Source organism: Doryrhamphus excisus, unplaced genomic scaffold (assembly GCF_037039965.1).
Source record: "Doryrhamphus excisus strain RoL-2023G ecotype Guam unplaced genomic scaffold, RoL_Dexc_Guam_v1.1 HiC_scaffold_24, whole genome shotgun sequence".
NCBI classification, from domain to species: domain Eukaryota; kingdom Metazoa; phylum Chordata; class Actinopteri; order Syngnathiformes; family Syngnathidae; genus Doryrhamphus; species Doryrhamphus excisus.
In genome coordinates this window covers 1,545,249-1,566,566 of record NW_027621862.1, presented here as the reverse complement: position 1 = coordinate 1,566,566, position 21,318 = coordinate 1,545,249, and the positions used below count along the sequence as shown (strand labels likewise).

Genomic DNA, 21,318 nt, shown 5'->3' with positions numbered 1-21,318 from the left:
TTGTATCACAGGGGTTATGTAAACCTCCCCCCTGAGCGGGACAAGCTGCGGCAGAGGAGGGACCGTGGAGAGAGAGACACAGGGGGGGGGGGTTTCTCTGGAAAAGACATTGAACGCCTCATGCGAGTGATTTTTCAATGGAAGCTCGTCGTTCTCTGCCAAAAGGCCCTCCGGGGCTCCTGTAAATAAAGTTAGCTTTGACGGGACAGCTGCACAAAAGACACAATTTACGACTTAAAAAGGATCAAAATGATTTACCAGTCATCCCATGTTGTGACACGTGTTATTATTTAGACGTTTGCCATCATCGCTTTCATCTTCTTGCAGAAAAATCCCAATATGGCGGAAGCCCAGAAGCGGAACGTTTATGAAAGAAAAGTTATTTCAAATATATAAAAGTCAAACAATAATCAGGAATAACAAAAATATTCACACAAAAGAATGCATAAAAATGATTTATGTTCTAATTTAGACATTTTTGCATCGCTGGCTTTGATCTGAAGTGAACCCCCGGAACCAGAAGGTGGTTCTAGAAGAGCAACTAGAATCCAGAACATGATCAAACATGTTAGCTCGATGGGACAGCTGAACAAAAAACACAATTCAGGACTTAAAACGTCATCCTATGTTGTGACTTAGGTTCTATTTAGACCAGGGGTAGGCAAACTACGGCCCGGGGGCCGCATCCGGCCCGCCAAGTGTTTGAATACGGCCCGCCCAATCTTTCCAAAGTATTTCAATTAAACTCAACATAAAAAACTCAACATACAGGAGTAAAAAAACAAACATCTAAGTAAGCTAGCATAAACATCTGTAATTCATATTTTAATAATATTTTAGTTCTATCAAGTGTTAGATTTTATTTTTTTATGTTATCATAATGTCTGAATCTTCCAAACTAGCTTTGTTGACTATAAAGACACAATGTAAACATTGCGCATGTTAGCATGTCTCGCTCTTTCACGAACTTGTTACATAGCATAGCCGTGATATCGGCCACCTGTATAATTACCGATGTAATTAGGCTAGTAAATTGAAAATCAACGGAAATATCGAATCAAAGTACTTGGGCTTAAAGTTTGATTAATAAAAAATAACGGCTTATTTTTATACCTTAATGTTTTTTTTTGTATCCTGATTGCAGGTGGCAAGGTGACCATGTTCCCCGTTTTGGACATCGACCAGAACGATATCGTGGATACGAACGGTGCCGGAGATGCCTTTGTCGGAGGTACTGTATGCATTTTTGTATGAAATCCGAAATCCGATCGATTGAAATCGGAGAGTGACTCTTGATAGAGTATTATAACAATTTGACCATGATAATTTGAAAGGATTGTGCGGGAACAATAAAATATGGCTCGAAATATGGCTGCTGTTCAGTGAAAAGCACGTCACATTATCCCGATATTTGATCCACGATATCAGTAGCATCAGGATACAACAATAAAACTACGAAATATTGTCACATAGCTAAAAAATTAGAGAGTTGTTTTTGTCCAATTTTTTTTGTTGGAGAAATTTGAAAAGAAACAACTGTACGATATTGCACCTTATCAATATTTTTTTAGTTGGTAACGTTAATTTGTTCACATTACCGTAACGTTAATTCTGCTTACCGTTTTTGGACGAGGTGCCGCAAACTATTAACGTAATACTCTACGATGTCGTTACGCAGGGTTCCTGTCTGCGTTAGTCCAGGAGCATCCACTGGAGGAATGCATCCGAGCGGGACACTACGCCGCTAACGTCATCATCAGACGAGTGGGATGCACCTTCCCCGAGAAGCCGGATTTTCACTAGATGCATTCGAGAACATGATCGCATACAGTACATATCCGCGTCGGGGTTTTATGTTTTTCTACTACGCAATCAACCACAATGGGCACAATAAACAACAACTTTTTAACCAAAATCTGTCATTTGTATCTTGCTAGCGATTGGACTTGATGTCTAATGTTATAAAGATCAGTTTTTAAATACGATATTTTTTGTGCACAGAACACAGGTCACAATTTTATCTGGATTATAATGGAATTTTGTACAGTTGGAACAATATTTGAGATCTCAAAGTGGGCAAAAAATCGTGTCTCCGGCTTCAATTTTGATGACGTTCTTGCATTTTTCCGCCGTAGCTTGAACACAATCGTAAAGACTGACCTCATTATTAGATACTGATTGTTTTTTTTCGGACAATGTTTCCGATACTTTTTATCATTTTCATCATACCAGCCGTATTTTTTTTGTTGTTGTTGTATGTAGCTAATTAAGCTAACCAAAATTTTGGCCAAAAATTAAATAAATGAACACAATCGTAAAGACTGACCTCATTATTAGATACTGATTGTTTTTTTCGGACAATGTTTCCGATACTTTTTATCATTTTCATCATACCAGCCGTATTTTTTTTGTTGTTGTTGTATGTAGCTAATTAAGCTAACCAAAATTTTGGCCAAAAATTAAATAAATAAATGAACACAATCGTAAAGACTGACCTCATTATTAGATACTGATTGTTTTGTCGGACTATATTTATGATACTTTTTATCATTTTCATCAAACCAGCCGTTTTTTTTTGTTGTTGTTGATTGTAGCTAATTAAGCTAACCAAAATTTTGGCCAAAAAATTAATAAATAAATGAACACAATCGTAAAGACTGACCTCATTATTAGATACTGATTGTTTTGTCGGACAATGTTTCTGATACTTTTTATCATTTTCATCATAGCAGCCGTTTTTTTTGTTGTTGTATGTAGCTAATTAAGCTAACCAAAATGTGTGAGTGTTTTGGGGTTGTCATGGTAACCCTTGTCTTAAGAAATATTGATTCTATATAAGTAATTTTATTTTTTGCATTATATGTATTTTACATATTTACATTTTTATATATTTATTTCCTAGATGATGTCATAAATATGTGATATAGTTTGACGACGCTTAATACAAAGAATAAGTCACAAATATAACAAGTTCATGTTAATTAAGTTTTTTGCCGAAAAACGATTAGTTTTGTCGATTATGCTATGAAAGCTAGCGCTACATCGAGAGGAAAAATAGTCAAATAAGCAACATTCATCAAGAAAGGATGCACACCAGGTTGGAATGGCTCCAGCAAATTCAACCAAATGCTTTATCATGCTAATACTGCCCATTAATTAGAAAGTACCCCCCCTCTCCACAAACGAACTCCGAAAAGTGCCAAAAGATCGACTATAGGAGCTTTTTTTTTTTACCCATCCCCCCAGCTGTGCCATCTTGGCCGGGTTGGGGGGGTGTCGGGGCCACTAAGCAACTGTGGTCCAACAACCTGTTACATCATATCAGCTGTCAATCAACAACAAAAAGGCTTCTAATTAACTTTTTGGGGTGTTTTTTTTTCTCCCACACAGATGCCACTCTGAAAGAAAGTGTGTGTGCGTGCGGGGGTTTGTGATTGGGCATGATCACACTCATGAGGGGCAGCTGGCTCATTGGCCTCTCTCAAGATGACAGATGGCAAAACACAAACACAAAAGGGGAGGCGGCCATGATTAAGTCATGAGAACGGACGCCCACAATGGTAGGGAAAAAGTCCTTTTCTCCTCACTTTCCCTGCAGAACTTTTTCCTTCGTCATGTCGGGAAATGGGATTATTTACGGGAAAAAAAATGGTTCGACCTATGTGTATGGAACCATGGGGGCGCTGCTGTGGTGCCCCTACAGATGGGCGGCAGTCTTGGTGAACACCGGTTTGGTTTTGGTCTTGGCAAGGGCCAGCAAGACGGGTGTCGTTACAAGGGGGATGGGGCACATTTGCTCCCATTCAAAAGATCCAAGACGGCTTCACCTGCAGCAGCAGCACCCCCCCCCCCAGCCCCCCCACCCAACGCCCCCTGCCCCCAATCCCCATGATAGCTTTACATGATTCCCACCCATTTAGGACAAATTGCATTGAATGTCATGTCGCTGAGCGCCATATTTGTTTCTTATGCACGCCAGTTAGCCAAACGCAGGACCGTACCATTTTTTTTGTGACTTCAAAAAAAGGAAAATAGTGGTTTTGTTTGTCGTACATTTGTTAACTACTTAATAGTACTTCTTGTGTTAAGAAGGATGGAATAAGAGGTATAAATAACTTTAACAGGTTGTGGCAGGGATGTGTTTTTGTTAGCTAGCAGGCTACTTCCTGGTTTCGAAGGCCCCAGCTAGAGCTAGCGTAGCAGTATAGCTATTTTGAAAGTATTTACACTCAGTCACTGCTGATAAACATCCTTCTTAAGGTACAAATTGTGATAATGGTGAAGTAGAATTGCGACAATTCTTCGATTATCCAATTTTATCAAATTTTATCAAAAGTTAGCAGGCTACTTCCTGGTTCCAAAGGCCCCAGTTAGAGCTAGCGTAGCAGTATAGCTATTTTAAAAGTATTTACACTCCGTCACTGCCGATAAACATCCTTCTTTAGGGACAAATTGTGATAATGATGAAGTAGAATTGCGACAATTCTTCGATTATTCATTTTTATCAAATTTTATCAAAAGTTAGCAGGCTACTTCCTGGTTCCAAAGGCCCCAGTTAGAGCTAGCGTAGCAGTATAGCTATTTTAAAAGTATTTACACTCAGTCACTGCCGATAAATATCCTTCTTTAGGGACAAATTGTGATAATGGTGAAGTAGAATTGCGACAATTCTTTGATTATTCATTTTTATCAAATTTTATCAAAAGTTAGCAGGCTACTTCCTGGTTCCAAAGGCCCCAGTTAGAGCTAGCGTAGCAGTATAGCTATTTTAAAAGTATTTACACTCAGTCACTGCCGATAAATATCCTTCTTTAGGGACAAATTGTGATAATGGTGAAGTAGAATTGCGACAATTCTTTGATTATTCATTTTTATCAAATTTTATCAAAAGTTAGCAGGCTACTTCCTGGTTCCAAAGGCCCCAGCTAGAGCTAGCATAGTAGTATAGCTATTTTAAAAGTATTTACACTCAGTCACTGCTGATAAACATCCTTCTTTAGGGACAAATTGTGATAATGATGAAGTAGAATTGCGACAATTCTTCGATTATTCATTTTTATCCAATTTTATCAAAAGTTAGCAGGCTACTTCCTGGTTCCAAAGGCCCCAGTTAGAGCTAGCGTAGTAGTATAGCTATTTTAAAAGTATTTACACTCAGTCACTGCTGATAAACATCCTTCTTTAGGGACAAATTGTGATAATGGTGAAGTAGAATTGCGACAATTCATCGATTATCCAATTTTATCAAATTTTATCAAAAGGTAGCAGGCTACTTCCTGGTTCCAAAGGCCCCAGCTAGAGCTAGCATAGTAGTATAGCTATTTTAAAAGTATTTACACTCAGTCACTGCTGATAAACATCCTTCTTTAGGGACAAATTGTGATAATGATGAAGTAGAATTGCGACAATTCTTCAATTATTCATTTTTATCAAATTTTATCAAAAGTTAGCAGGCTACTTCCTGGTTCCAAAGGCCCCAGCTAGAGCTAGCTTAGCAGTATAGCTATTTTAAAAGTACTTACACTCAGTCACTGCCGATAAACATCCTTCTTTAGGGACAAATTGTGATAATGGTGAAGTAGAATTGAACGATTATATGTTGTTATAGTTCCCATTCACTTTCGTTTAATAATCATACAGGGAGAGGAGTCACTCAGCAAAGGAACTACGCCATAAACGAGGTGAGCCATTTTGAGTCTTGTTTGTCTTGGTGGGCGGAGGCGGGGCGCATACACACATAGAGTGCAGGAGAGTGTAACAACGTCAAATTTAAGTTAGTAGATCGCACTTTTCTTAAGAGTCATGTTACAATTTTCATTGTTGATGTTTGTTAGCGTGTGTGATGCCTTCGAGGCGCCTTGTTTTTTCCAGTTTTCTGCAGCAAAGTCGAATAACGCCCGGATTGACAATTGTGTTTATTTATGGATGCATTTTGATCCTAAAATTTTTTCAGGCTAACAGCGCCACAGTTCACCACTTGTGTATAGGAATGCATTAGAAAATGCCCATGTGGTACATTGTGGTTGTCTACTGGCATGCATTTTTGTAGGCCCGTTTATGCATTTTGTGTGTGTGTGGGGGGGGGGGGGGGGTGTTACACATACGATATTTGTGACCGTAGGCTTGTTCATCATCCGTTGTTGTTTTGCGGTGCATTCCAGGAGGCTTGTTTTTTCCACTTCCCTGTGGAAAACTGGTGTATATATATGTTTTTATAGCAATTTTATGTTTTAATAGTGATTTTAAAATTGTGTTTTTTTCTATTTTTGCACTTCACGTATGGGAACGCATTAGAAATGCCCATAGGGGTACATTGTGGTCATCTGCATTTAGAATACTTGTCAGTGTGAAGATGTAAATACAGAAGAGCTTCTTCATCCTTTATTATTGTTATGCGATGCATTTGAGGCGGCTTGTTTTTTCCCACATCCCTGTGTCAAACTGGAGTACTCTTTCCGTTTTGGCATTTTTTTTTTTAAATAGTAATATACATTTTTATAGAGGGAATTTTGAGTTGACGATGCATTTGCAATATTTGTTACCATGGAAACATAAAACCTCTTCATCCTCCATCGTTGTTATTTTTTTCCCACGTCAAAACATTTTGAGAATTTCCGATTTTGATGCTCTGAAACGTTTCCTGATGGCATCGCAATTCACCAACGTCACCACTTGGTGGTGTTCTTACGCACTCGTGCATCGGAATGTCCTTCGGGGTACGTTGTGGTCGTCTACAACGGGAATTCTTTATTTAAGCAGCTTGAAATGATAAATATTTTAATATTTTGTCACCTTTTGGAGGTATTAAGGAGTAAAAACATGATAAAGTACACGATAGTAAACAAAGCCATGTATTAATTCATGCAACTTTTGTATTTCTTGCATATTTAATGCATGGTGCAGGTGTTTATGATATGATGGCGGGTCGACACTAAAGACGTGATGTCTCCAGTGAAGGAGGAGGAGGAGGGAGGGAGGCGAAGGAGAAGCAGGAGGAGGAGGAGGGTACCATTTTGTCACAGCCTGCTATGTAGATTAACCTTTCAATTAGTTGTTATCAACTGCTCTCCATGCGAGCTCTGCACCTCGGATATGCTTTTTTGTTTTTTTTCTTTTTTTCTCTCCCCCCTCCTCCTCCTCCTTTGAATCATTTCACCATCATGAAGACAAGAGGACTCGGAAAAACTTGAGGAGGTAAACTCAGCACTTATATGTTTTTTGGAGTGTTTTTTTTAACAATTTAATCGCGTTTCTTGCGCTTTCTTGCATGCAACTTAGCGTCAATGTGCGCACAATGGTTCATTTAAAGAGCGATTAAAAGCAACGTTTGCGGGACGTGACGGGTGCGTGGGGGGGTTAAACTCCTATACAGCGTTTATTAATGAATTTCCCCCCGCTCCTTAACTTGTCTCGCTTTCCTCCCTGCGGGCTCAACTATTTCGGATGTCGGAATTATTTAATGGCGATAAAGAGGTCACATCTTCATTGCGCAACGCCATGTGGGACGTTCACTGTCATATGGTGTCTGATGAGCAGGGGGAAAAAAACACGCACACTTTTATTAAATAATGTTTAATTGGCTTAAATGTGAATTATCGGGAGAATTAACGGGCTACTCCAGGGGAAAGAATAAGAAGGGAGGTGGTGCTTAACCGGGGCGATCGTAGCCCCCTCACACGTTTTGACTCCCTCTCCTGTTAGGAGTCTCTAAACGCGTCACCGTGTATTTGTGTACCACTTTACCGGCGTTTATCGGCCTTGCTGCTTCCCCGATAATTAATCATTTAAAGTGTAAAAACGATCCACTTGCAACTGTTCTAAGGAGGAATGTGTCATTAAGGTGGGACGGTGTTACATGGCCACTGACGGTTGGAACATTTGTCTTGTTAAATCGTGACACAGCATGTAACGAACATGCTGCGCGTCAGCGTGTGTTGAACTGCCACAAATAAAAGAGGAGACAAGTTGTAAATAAATGTTTTAGCGTCCTGTCCGCCTGTTCATGATATTTACGCCACCGTGAAGGCACCTTAAGAAGGCGGGACAAGACAAGGGGGGGAGGAAGTGACAGCTAGGCCGGCCAATGGCGTGAGCTCGTGCGTGAAGATTGACACGTATTTTATCAAACCAGGAATCGGATCTCGACTCGTTACAGCCAATATTGAAGTTGTTAGGGCGGGCGCATTAGTGTCGGCGAGCTTTAATGAGACTCCATTGGATTGTAATCAGCGTCATGTCGGATTCGCCGTAAACTACAACAGTGTAACAAAATGGCGACTGTTTAGGTGACGCCACTTTGAACGCTTGTCATTTCAGGAGCCACTCGACGCGACTCGCAGGTTTGTTACACGGTTTGTTACCCGCTTTCTCGTGTTTGCTTAAAAAGCGTGTCAGAGCGGCGAGCTTTCGCCCTTCGGGGCATCGAACGTGTGGCTGTCAGGGAGCGGACATTGATTTTGTGCGTGTGGCGTTAATCACTTTGTTGTGGGCGGCCATGGAGCTGTCAAAAAGTGGAAGGGTGGAATGTTGCCTCGGCGTCGTCATTTTGTGTGACGGAAATGTTATTTTTTTTTGTTGAAATGTTAAAACTCCAGGCAATGATAGATACAGTGACTGTTGTGTTGCTTTATGATGTAGAATGACGCACACAACTTACTGGGGAAGATTGTTTACACTTCTTCACAACTCCATAGAACTTCTAGAACTTACTAGACTTTGTTTGCTACTCACCAAACACTAAGCCTGGGTTTTAAATCTATGCATGTTTCTGAAATTGTTTCCTTATGTTTTACAACATCTTTTTCAATATGCTCATCACAGCCACTCAGCTGTTAACTTGTTGCCATATTCACACAAATGTAAGACGACCCTTCAGAATATGAGACGACCCATCTGTTTTTAAATACCAGTTATGGGAAAATATAAATATTTGATTAATCTCTCAGGATGTCCGTGCCACAATACCACACACATCGCAAGACATTTTTTTCCTTGTTTTTGTAACTCTGTAGAAGTTTCTACAACTTTGCTAACCTTCCTTTGCTACTTACCAAACACCTGAATTTTAAAACCTGTCAGGATTTGTTGTTTTACTACAAATTAAGTAGTTACCGTAGGGATGGGGGATGTAAGACGACCCCTGTATCCCTCTTTTTCAAGACCAGGAAAAAAATTAATACAATCCCCTATGCACTTTAGCGAGGACAATGTTTTCCACCTCGTTTTTGCTAGCTACCAACCAGTTAGCATGGATTTTAAACCCTATAAATGTTTTTAGCATTTTGTTCCTTATGTAATACTTGTCAGCTTCTTGTAAAAAAAATCTTTTTTTAATGTTTTTTTTATGTTTTACAACATCCTTTAGAAGGCAAAAGATGCCCATCAAATCCACTTGGTTGTTAACTAGTTATCAGTGTTGACCCGAATACAAGATGACCTGGAATATAAGACGAGCCCTCATTTTCAAGATCAGTTTCTCAGGAAAATATAAGACTTATATATAACTTAGACGGCCGAATATGGCCATCACAGCTACTAATTACCGCATATAAGACAACTCTGTACGCATGATGATCTTTTTAACGACCTAAAGCATCCAAAAGTTTTGAACTGGTCTCGCCGTAATTATATAAGACATCTTGTCAACTGTTTTCTCTGAAAAAAATCGTCTTATATTCGAGGCAGTTTTGTAATAGATGTGCATCTATCTGTGTAACGTGTCTATTTGCTTTTCTCATAGATTTAATGTTGGACTCAAGTAGAAACAGCCCAAGTGGTGGAATTTTATTAGTGCCAACTTTTCCCCCTGTTGTCTTACACCCGGGATTGTTGTGGAACGTACCTTTTTGACTTTCTTGTCAAGGATGTGGATGTACCCAGTGCTCGCCAGCAGCAAGTGGGGATCTGTATGGATTATCGCGTTCTTGTGAGTGTCCTTTTTCAGCCATGGTCAAACTCGCAAACCCTCTCTACACGGAGTGGATTCTCGAGGCAATACAGAAAATCAAGAGGCAAAAGCAGCGTCCCTCGGAGGAGAGGATTTGTCATGCGGTGGCCACATCGCACGGACTGGACAGGAAGACTGTATTGGAGCAGTTGGATTTAAGCGTTCATGACGGCTCTATTCTTAAGGTTACCAATAAGGGGAGCACTTCGTACAAGGACCCGGGGAACCCAGGGAGAGCCGGATTGATCCCGCCAGCTCCCGTTGTGTCCGTGCCATCAAAGGAATCTATATGGAATCCCGGCGATCTCCGCCACGTTGATTGGAATAAGATACTTCGGAGGGCCATTGGGGGCCTGGATGATTTGCACGGCTCGTCGCTGAAGAACATCGAGAGGTACCTGAGGAACCAGGATGACCTCACGGAAGTTGCAGACAACCCGGCATTCCGTCAGAGGTTGCGGCTGGCCGCTAAGCGGTCGGTCAACAGTGGCCGGTTGTTGAAGAACGGGCCGCGGTATCAGCTCGGGCATCCCGGCGCCGAGGGGAGGGTCCCAAGGTGCCCGGGTGCTTCCCCTTTGGTGTTGTCGACGGTGACGCTGCTCCCCCATGAGCGAGAACAGGTACATACATCTTACAACCTTTACAGTATCCAATGAATGTTTAGTCTACGATAGTTCGACGATACTTTTAGTAGTCGGGGGATTTGATAATCATTTTTAAAGGGGCGGGATGATGTTCTGATGCCGCTTTTTGTCCACAGCTGTTGTCCTTTTTTTAGACAGGAACTGGTGGAGTCAACAGAGCCTCTGCCGGTAGTGTAAACCAGCAACAGGTCAATATTGTATGTATTGGAAGTAACCCAACAATGCATAACAAACATCAATATTTGACAATGGTACATACAATATTGATACTTTGTCATACATGATACCAATACAGTCGCCTCTCGCCACTTTGTGGTTCGAATTGTGGCTTCAGTTATTACGGTTTTTCAAAATATATAAATGAATAAATCATACTGTTGATTCATATTGAATATAGCCAAAGTCTCACAACAGGCACAATAATTCCTAATGAAAACACAGCCGACTGTTGCAACCTTAACCCACGTCAAGGTGAAACTCAAGTCAACATCACTTCCTCTCCGCCACGCACACAGACACCCCTCCCCTGGGGAGCACATTTATGGCAACGTCTTATTTCTATGATTATGTCTACTTTATTGTGTGATACAAGTGTAAAAGTGACTATAGGGGTGTTTATTCATGTCTAGAGGGCTCTAATAACGTTAAACATATTTACAGTAGAAGGTCGTAAACAAGTTCTCTATATTCCACCTCTGAAACAATTCCATTTGTAAATAAGGATTCGTACCATGATAAATTGGTTCTGGAACCAGTTCCCCACGATAAAGGAGGGATGTCTGTACAATATGTTGCAGTATCAGTATTTGAATGCATATATAATGTTGTTGTTTAGTAGGTGAAGGCTGAATAATTGCCCTATAAAATAGTGTTGATAATCAAAATACACTTCAAAAATCACATCAAATAGCCCCTGTGTCTCAAAAAAAACAAAGGCGCATTTATTTTGCAAAGGAGTGAGCAACACTGTCTGTGAGCGCGCACCATTTTTCACCGTTTGTTTGGATTTACTTTGCCGACCAAAGCGTTAGTCGTAGCGCCCTTCTTTCCCGTCACTACAAATGCAACATATCGGTTTGTCAGTGTTTATTCGCTTAACTTATTCATTCTGTTTAAAACCGTGACGCTAACTTGCTGCTAGCACATGCGTAGTGAACCCTCTTGTCATCCAGCCTGTGTGGTAAAGCGATGAAACAAACACGCATGTATGCACATATCCGTTCATCAGGGCTGGCAAAATTATCAACTTTGTTTTTAATTTAATTTTTTTCAATTATGCTAAACCCTTGCTTCTGTGTTGCAAGTTGTTTTTGTTTAATTTTGCTTTTGTTGCAATTTTCAACGTCCCTTTTGGAGAATAATGCTTGTCTAAATGGCTCCTTGCGTCCACATTGGAGCGTGTGGCCCCTCAAGTGTTTGTGTTCCTGTTGCTGTGTCTCCATAATAAGAGTTGCTTATAACCAGGAAATGGTGCATGTGTGTGTATGTGTGTATGTGTGTGTGTGCGGTAGGCTTCCCACAGGTTACATAAGCCTCAGCCTAAGCCTAAATGACCCTTAAAGGATGTGGTTGACTGTCTTGCGAGTTAAAGTCGATGCATATATTTTCTGAGGGGGGAAATTCAAAGACTTAAATAACAAATCTGCTCCATGCAGATGCCAGGATGCTCACTAGGGGAAACATAAACTAGACCGGTCCCTCAAAAGCGTACCCTTGAGGGGGACCATAAAGGGTTGTTAATTTTTGCCAGGTGCATTGTGTTCCTTGCGTTTAGTGACTCCGAACGAGTTGACAGAAAGATGTCAAACGCTGATGAAGTAAACTATTTTAAGTTGCATCTGAGAATGCTAATGCTAAAAAAACAACCCTAACAAGCAAGCAAGCAAGTTAGGAAGGTGCTGCACTTTTCATGTGCTAAACTCAAAACAAAGCGTATACTTAAACACTTTTATGTATTACTCAGTCTCGGAAAATAAACCTTTTAATATGGCTAGCGTTGTCTATTTTCTGTAAATGTAAATGTTTTCTTTGTGTTTTTTTGAGCTGTGGTGTAAATGGTTTCATGCAGTGCAGAGATGTCACCTTGTTCATCAGCAGTTTCACAGTGAATAATCAGGAAGCGACACCTTTTTCATTCTGCAGCCATAACTGCGACTGTCTATGGTTAGGCCTAAAAAATGACATTTATTGAAAAGGGTCCTCAAGGTTCTCACAGCTGCATTTCCTTTTTTTTTTGTTGTTGACATCACCTTGCCCAGTCATGGTTTACCTTGCGCTTCAAATGTTGAGACTCCTCACAACTAAAGACACACAATGGCTGTGTTATGTGTTGAGAAAAACAGGTACTTTGCAGTAGAAAAGAGCAGTGTTGGCTCACAGTTTATAAGCGTCTGAAGAGAGAGACTGCCAGGAACAAAGGCGAGGAATAGGATTTTTTTTTTTTTTTTTTTTCCCCCTCAGCTGTGTTATGCAACCACTTGAGCTCGCTTTCCACCAGCAGTGTTCTAATAGGACCCCACCCCCTCGCTCAGGACAGCCTGCTCTTTTCATGCAGCATAATTTCCTGTAATGTACTTAATTTAGAACCCCTCCAAGAAAATCATCAGCATCTCTTGAGCTCTTGCTCTGGTTTGGGTTTATGTAAAATGCCAGTATAGATTCATTTCATGAATGTTGCCATGCTAGTGTTGTCACTTATTAGTGCAGAGCTGAAAAAAACAATTCAGATTAGAGCTGCAACAATTATTCAATTAATTATTTAACTGTTTCGATATTTGATTAATCAATTTTTTAAATATAAAAATGTAAATATTCTCTCCTCTGTCTTCAAAATGTGAATATTTTTTAATTTCCTTCATCATCCATAAATGCAGACCTATTATCTTTGTGTTTTTATGCAAAAAAAGATTTTCTCACACATCAGCGTTGACTTTTAAAAACGGTGATGGACATTTTTGGTGCTTTTCTCATGTGTTGCAGACCAAACCACCGTTTGGTTGCTTGTGTGCGGGTTCCTACTGCTTGTACCAGGCATGCCCATATAAGGAAGTCACCGGTTGGACTTCGCACAAGGCTCACTGTTAAGTCAGTGAGCCGGTGTTAGAAAAAAACTCTCTGAAACCGATCTTTCAGAGCCATCCCAAATGTCTTCCGAATATGCAAACCTCATTATCTGAAACTTTAGCATCATTTAACACAAGAATACGACATTCTAGCTACATTCATAGGTCAGAAAAGTGTAAAAAAACATAACAGGTCCCCTTTTTTTAAATTTGGAACTTAAATTACTCTGTCAATATAAGGGCATGCCTCTTTGATTTACTTTAAGGTGCTGCTTAAAATTTGTAGCGTTAACATTTGTAGCTGCGGGACCACGTTACATCAACATCAAATTTTTCACCCTTTTCTATGCATTATAACGAGTTTATATGAGCTGGCTAACAATGCACATCATTGAAACGTCCTTATTTAGACGATGAAGCCCTCTAACTTCACATTGTCTGATATACATGCTGTGATCATGCGTTAACAAGTACACTGATGACATGTACACATAACATTTAATACTTAATAATTAGTAGTAATCATAATAATATACAGTTTATTTGACTTTGATGTGAGTCAAACGACGTTAACAAGCTCTTTCACTGGCGCCAATGAGTTTAATGGGGAGACAAGAATGCAAAATTCAACCGAAATGATGACAGCAGCCACTTTTTAAAATATGGTTTCCTTTCCTACAGGCATGCTAATGCGTCAAATCCCTTCTGTGTTTTGTTGTGTGTGGCGAGGAGAGGTTTTTTTTTTTTCAGTCATTTTGGATCAAAGTTAAAAGGAACTACTGGGAACTTTCCAAAATGACATTGAAGCAGTTGTTGCCATTCCATCCAATTACTTTTTGGCTCTAACGTGACATTTTGTAGGATTTTTACAGTGGTTTATGTGATATATTAGTATATGACCCATTGTCGTAGGTTGTAGAAGTCCATGCCACGGTTGCAGGCATTTGTTTCTCTTCTGCAAAAAAATCCTCCCTAAAAGTTCCAGGGGCAGTTCCTTTGGGCCAAACACAGGTGGTGTGCAGACCGCTTCGCTGAGATGGAAAACCTCCTAATGATTCTTTGTGCTGCTATTTTTTTTTTTTTTGTCACATGCTGTGGATTTTGGACATTTTCAGTTCAAAGCAACACATAGCATATACTAATTCAAAGCAGAGGGTTTTATGTTTGGGGGTCTGAAAGCAGCAGCAGCAGCATCATCGTTCCAAACAGTCTTCTGCTTTTGTTGTCAACCATCTCTGTTGCTAGTTAAAAATCACAGACATGTGCTATTATTATTATTATTATTATTATTCATCTGTACTCCTTGTCATTCAGCAAAAGCACATTGTTTTACACCAGTCTAACAATGTCAACATGTCTCTGTCACATTCATTCTACAAGATCCTTATCAGAATTGTGTAAGGCGGTTGTTGCAGTAGCTGCTCAATTAACCGCAGACATGCTATCATGAAGCGTCTATTATGCTGGTGTTGCTTTTTTTTTTCATTTTTCCCAATGTCGTGCATCAATCATTAAAAACCTGGTCATTTTTTGTTGCCTTCAGGAGCATCAAGATTAAAACATAATCATATTTTTAAATAGAGATAAATCAACGCAACCCAGCATGACTTAGAAATGACTTATGCAATCAGAACATTCTGTTCAAAAGCAGTTGACACCAGTTTTTATGTATTTTTAGCAGAAAAATAACGTCTCTCATTCAGAGTTGACTTTTAAGAGTTTTGATTAATTAACCTTTACTTTCACAGAAAACATTTGTAGTGTGACGCATTTTATTGGCACCCTCTGACCTGATTTTTTTTTTTTTTTTTGGTAATCTGATCTCCAGCCAGTCTTGTTGAACAGGCTTCTCGTCGACCACAGAACATTTTTATTGTTTACCGTGTTTCCTCAAACAGTGGCCTTCGGTCTATGACATGCCAGCCAACAAATAAATGCCACACTTTCAATGGACTTAAAGTCCACAACAGTAGAGCTGAAGCAATTAATGGGACGATGAATCAATTATATAATTGAACAACAAATATTTAGGTATTCAATTAATGTCCTGACTGCTAATTGGATGAGCAAGGAAAAGGGATTGGCAGTCGGTTGTTTTGGCACGGTTGTTTCAATACAGTGATTAATCGACCACCTTGCAACTGTGGAATGGGCAGATCATTCCCAGCATGCTTTGCTATAGTTTAAAACGATCAGTTTTTGAAGTGTTGTGTACCGCTAAATTGTTTATGTTTTGTATTTGTATACTGCTTATTCTCACGAGTGCTAACAATAGGTTAGGCACAACTGTTGTGTGTTCGGTATTGAACATATCAGACTTGTGCATTCAAAATTTAGAGAAGCTCAATTAAGTTCACCTAAAAAGATTACGCAGTAGCACGTTTTGATTTCTTTCTGAAATGCAATCCGATATATCCCTAGCCTCTTGTGAGTAGTATAAAATACTACCAAATTAAAACATTAACTTGTGATTTGTATTGGACTGCATTGACTGTCCTGAAGTCCCATTTGTAATGTTGCCGTGCTCTGACTCATGTCCATTTTACATACTGGGATTTAAGCGCTCTTATTTTTTCCATGCGCTCACGTCTGATGTCTGTGGATACTTCCCCTCCAATTTATGTGTGTTTTGTCAAGTTGTCATGTCACATTTGCACTTTGGAGCAGTGCTAGTTTCAGAGCGTAGGAGACAAAGCCATTTGGCACCGGATACTGAAAGAATGGACATATATTTGGTTCGTCCATTCACTTTTTAAATGTTCGCTTTCCTTTATTAACAAGACACGGTTCTCATTTGAGGATGAAGTGGCTTAAAAAAACAGCGTTGGTAAATAAAATGTCCTTTTAATTAAATGCAATAATCCTTACATTTATTGATGCAATACATAAATGGACAATTTTGGCCAGTAATTGAGAAATAGATTGAGCCTGTCTTAACTTTTCTAATGGGATGTCAGCCTCTGCACACATTGCTATGAAATCTTCAAACAAGATAATGACTGTGTGCATTTGATTAAGGAAGATGTAGTCACACATGTAATTCCAACTGCATATGTTATTTATATTACATATCTATTTAAATTTTTTTTTTACACAGATATGGGGAAAATGAGTGTGCTCAAAATGTGTTTACAGCTAAGACAAACTATGTGCAAAAATAAATGCTCGTCTTTTTTTCACTCAAAACCTGCACGTTGTCATCATCGGGCATTGCAAAACACTCCTCACAAAAAGCGGTAAAACACAACTGTTGTTTGTTCATGTAAACCTGGATCCATTCCAGTTTGCTTATAGGCCTGGCAGGGTTGGTTGATGATGCAATAGGTACTTCATCGGATCCTGACACATCTGGAAATAGCAGTGACTTTTAGGAGCCAAGATTCTATTGACTTTTCCTCACTTTTTAATTGCATCCAACCGCATATTTTAGCAGAAAGACTGAAAAGCATTCACAGCATTGAGCCTGGCTTCATATCCTGGTTGATGGATTTATTTTTTTTTATCTGGGAGGTCGCAGCGTGTGTGAGTTAACAAGTGTTTTATCTGATGTTCTTTTATCTTCCATTGGGTCGCCACAGGGGTGCGTCCTCTCTGCTCTTTTTTTTGTCTTGTACACTAATGAGTGTCAAACTTCATACCCGGGGGCTGCATAGCCTTAAATTTGCAGATGACTGTAATGGTGTCGTATCTTAGGGATGATGACTGTTCATGTATGGAAGTATTTACTCGACGGAGTGCTCAATCGTGGCACTAAATCAGTGTAAAATGGCGAAAAACGCCTGCAAATCTCCTCTTACAGAGCTTAAATCGCAGCTAGCGTGGGGTTAGCCGCCGTGTTCCCTTCCCATTCTTGAAGACGGAGAGGGCAAGCTCCTCAAGAACCTCCTGTTCTTTGGTCCTTAGTAACAGCTGTCCATTGACTTAGCATCTTTTGCATATTTTCTTGCACATCTTAACACCTGCCTCGTGATCATAGTACAAAGAAGCAGGATTGGACAAGACATGAGTAGCAAGATGTTGCTTCAATGTGACGGGATTAATCACATTATGTAATCTCATGTCAGTTTTTTTTGCTAGTCACATGGGTTACTACTCTTTCAAAATTAACACATTTCAGTAATTAGATACAATAAGAACCAATGAATTTACATCCTTTTAAACATGAAATATTTATGTTTTAAAGATTGTAACCATATTGATTTTTTTTATACAAAATATTTATTGCTGTTTTCATCAAGCTTTTAACCTGAGGCCCATTGCACAGAAGTAGGATTGAGAATTGAGACATCCAGGATAAATGAATGAGCTGAGCTCAACCAAGCATAAAAAAATAACGTCATTGTCTGTGTCCATAAAATAACTTTGGAGTAATTAGTTAGCAATATCTCACCAATAACTCCCACATCAAATCTTAATTTGTCTTCTGTCCTGCAGAGAGCAAACTGAAACATAAAAAGAGGTAACTACATACATAGCATAGCCTTTTGTTAGGTTAATTGGCAACTCTAAATTGTCCATAGGTATGAATGTCAGCATGAATTTATTCTATTTTTTTCATTGTACTTATTTAAAAGTAATGTTAACGTCTCGTCTTTGCCGACCCAAAGTCATGTATTGTATCGTGTTAAATTTCTTGTGACACTCCTTTTGTGTAATCGAAATAACAATACAATAACGATACTCGGGAGACATGGTATCTGTAAAGCTGACTGATATATATTTTTTTTTTTGCAATGCAAACCCTTCAGTCATTAAAATGGGGGTGTCATAATGATATCTGAATGAATCCTTCAGGCGTCGTATCCATGGTTTTTATTTCGCAGCGTGAGCAAGGAGTCAGCCTCCACAGCGCCACAAGCCGACTTTCAAATATTGACCTGGCTGGTTGGAAAATAGAGTCATCATTGACCTGGGAGTAAACCGCCCCCCTCCCTCACCCAGCCACTCAACAATCTAATTGATACAGCAGCCTTCAATTCGGCTGCATTTTTACACCCAGACGATGCGTGGTGGAAAAGGTGGTCCTGTCATGTGTCTCTTGATGGATGAAAGAGGGTGGGCGGGGAGAGATATTCAACTGTAGGTCACGGAGGTGGTCATGTATGAGGTTTCAAGTGAGAGGATGCTATATTTATGCATGCCCAGAGTGCCCTTAAAGCTCTATTGACAAAGCCATGATGACACACAATCTTTACAGCCTTATGTAACGATCATATCTGCAAGTTGTTTACATATAGGGACGAAGGCAGCACTTGCTTTAATGCTCCTTGAGAGGGGTTTTACCTGGCTCCAAAAGCTCAATCCTTGACTTATTATTGTTCACGTGTGGAACGGGAAGCCTTGGAAATGTTTGTTCTGTAACGTTTACACAGGATCATGGCAATAACGTGTTTTTGTTATGACATTCTCGTTAATCCTTCTTGTCTTGAGTGCCAGCCTGAAGACGTGGATTAAGTCCTTAAACTACAGTTGACTAAAATGAGTCAGATGTAATTGATAATATGTGTTGGAATTCTAACATGGCAAAGGCTAGTGTGTTTTTATTTAGGATATAAGTACACTAGCCTATATTTATATTGCATTACATTTATTTGTGGGGACTATAGGGGTGTTATTTCATGTCTGGAGTATACGATACACTAACCGTTATTCCATTTATCGTCCAAATTCATTTATCACAGTCAGGCCTGGAACCATTAATTGTGATAAATGAGGGATGAGCGTATGTTTTGTACATTCACTATATAAGATCCTTCCATCTCACCCCCTTTAATGGTTTGTTTATGTTTGTTTTCCCATTCAGCTCCGGGTCGACCCCATACCAATATGCAGTTTCTGTCTCGGCACTAAAGAGTCCAATCGGGATAAGCGTCCCGAGGATCTTCTGTCTTGCTCAGACTGTGGGAGCAGCGGTAAGCACGCACACACACATATCGTTTCTGGTAAGCGGTATGAAACTGTTGTATTGTAAAATCAATCCCAGCCGTAAAGGTTATAGACAGCTTTGTGATCTCACACGACACAAGTACATCTTTCATCCTCGGGCATGGCGGCAGTTCTCAGCATTACTTAGTCAGCTCTTTTACCGGCCGGCTGGCCTTTCAGGGGATTTATCGGGAGAAGGACGTTTTAAATCGAGTGGCTTGAACCGATTCAAGGGAGCACGTCCTTCCACAAGTGTCCATTTTAGAACCCTCCGGTCAGATTCCGCTTCTGCCTCCCAGGAGCAAAGATCAACTCCTTTTTTTCCCACAGCAGATTTCCTTTTTCTGTTGTGTTCCATGCACAACTGCTCCAGCCCCGCCCTTCCGTGAAATGGCCATTTATGTTTGAACAATTATTTTTAAATGCCGCAAGGCATTGTTCTCAGCGTGACATTTTATAGTGCAAATTTGAGTAACTAGCGTCGAGGTGGTTTTTATTAAGAGCTCCGAGTGTACACAAATTGTCCTCTCACTGTAACACAGCTGTTTTACAACCAAGGGGGGGGGGTGTGGTGGGTGAGACACACTTCTACATGACTTTCATGGATTGGCTTCCATTAGAATGAGCGCCACTACCTTTTCAGCCTCATTAAGAGCAAATTATCCGTAATTAGCCACTCTGATGTTTTGATCGCACTGTTGTTAGCTTGTGGCAGGGTAAAGGGAATTTTAAAGGTGTACAGGCATGTGCTAATATTTGTAAATATGTAACACTTCAATTTTATTTTATTTTTTCCCCCTAGGGCATCCGTCATGTCTGAAGTTCTCCCCCGAGTTGGCCTCAAATGTGAAGCGATTACGCTGGCAATGCATTGAATGCAAAACCTGCAGCACCTGCAGAAGACAGGGGAAAAATGCCGTAAGTACACCCCATTCTCCTTTAAAGACCCACATGCCATTTATTCAATCCATCCCCGAGGCCTTGTTGCTTTTGTCGAGACTCTCCTGGCGTTATTCCCCCTCCGCTCCCACTTAACTTTAAACGATGAGTGCACGACACAAATGCACCGCACACTCCTTTTATTTATTTATTTTTTACACGTGTCTGCTGTTCCTCCAGGATGAGATGCTCTTCTGCGATTCATGTGATAGGGGCTTTCACATGGAATGCTGTGACCCACCGCTTTCAAGAATGCCAAAAGGTGAGGCTGTCCCTGCTGTCAATCCAAACCATGTCTGAGAGGGTGGGGACGGGGGGGTGTCGCTCAGCTCACTGTGGCTTATTTTGAGCTTTGCATGTATAGCAAATTATTCAAGCCTCACCAGGGAGATGCTGATACCTCCACATTACGGTGCTGACCTTCCAGCAGGCGTCTTGTAATGATGAGGTACATACTGTAGTAGTACACTTTGTTTGTACTCGTACTGCAGGAACTCACTATAAAAATATACTACATGCAATTTGACCGCACCCAGAAGAAACAGTTCTTGAAGGAGTAAAACTGAAATAAAATGGAATATTATAATTGTTTTTGAAAAAGTGTATGTGGAACAAAATATAACAAACAGCCAGTAAAAAAAAAAAAACATAATTTGAGAAAATTTTGAGAAAAAAAGAAAATAATGAGCATCTCAATTGTCATCCTAGAGGCTTTACAGGTTTGCAGGTTTGAAAATGCATGTGCAATTTCCCCCATTTTTGCACGTAGCTAGCACATATTTTGGGATGTAACGCCACCTTA

At 40.0% G+C, this 21,318-nt stretch overlaps 2 protein-coding genes across 5 annotated transcripts in view; both read left to right on the top strand.

Annotated features, from left to right (window-relative positions):
• The window catches only part of LOC131109310 (adenosine kinase-like), a 95,308-nt gene extending 92,553 nt beyond the window's left edge, over positions 1-2,755 (top strand). Inside the window, exons 10-11 of one of the 2 annotated variants that reach the window (XM_058061193.2) lie at positions 1,145-1,231; positions 1,679-2,755. In XM_058061193.2, coding sequence (XP_057917176.2) covers positions 1,145-1,231; positions 1,679-1,803 — 212 coding nt within the window. In that variant the 3' untranslated portion in view covers positions 1,804-2,755. The remainder of the gene's footprint in view (positions 1-1,144; positions 1,232-1,678) is intronic. The other variant, XM_058061192.2, reaches the window with a different exon arrangement.
• Positions 2,756-7,058: 4,303 nt separating this feature from the next.
• Positions 7,059-21,318, top strand: part of kat6b (K(lysine) acetyltransferase 6B) — a 27,036-nt gene continuing 12,776 nt past the window's right edge. The window contains exons 1-5 of one of the 3 annotated variants that reach the window (XM_058061490.2): positions 7,059-7,194; positions 9,740-10,566; positions 19,456-19,564; positions 20,380-20,495; positions 20,697-20,778. In XM_058061490.2, the coding sequence (XP_057917473.2) occupies positions 9,946-10,566; positions 19,456-19,564; positions 20,380-20,495; positions 20,697-20,778 (928 nt within the window). In that variant the 5' untranslated portion in view covers positions 7,059-7,194; positions 9,740-9,945. Of the gene's footprint in view, positions 7,195-7,426; positions 8,340-9,739; positions 10,567-19,455; positions 19,565-20,379; positions 20,496-20,696; positions 20,779-21,318 lie in introns of those variants that run through there. The other 2 variants (XM_058061489.2, XM_058061492.2) reach the window with 2 other exon arrangements.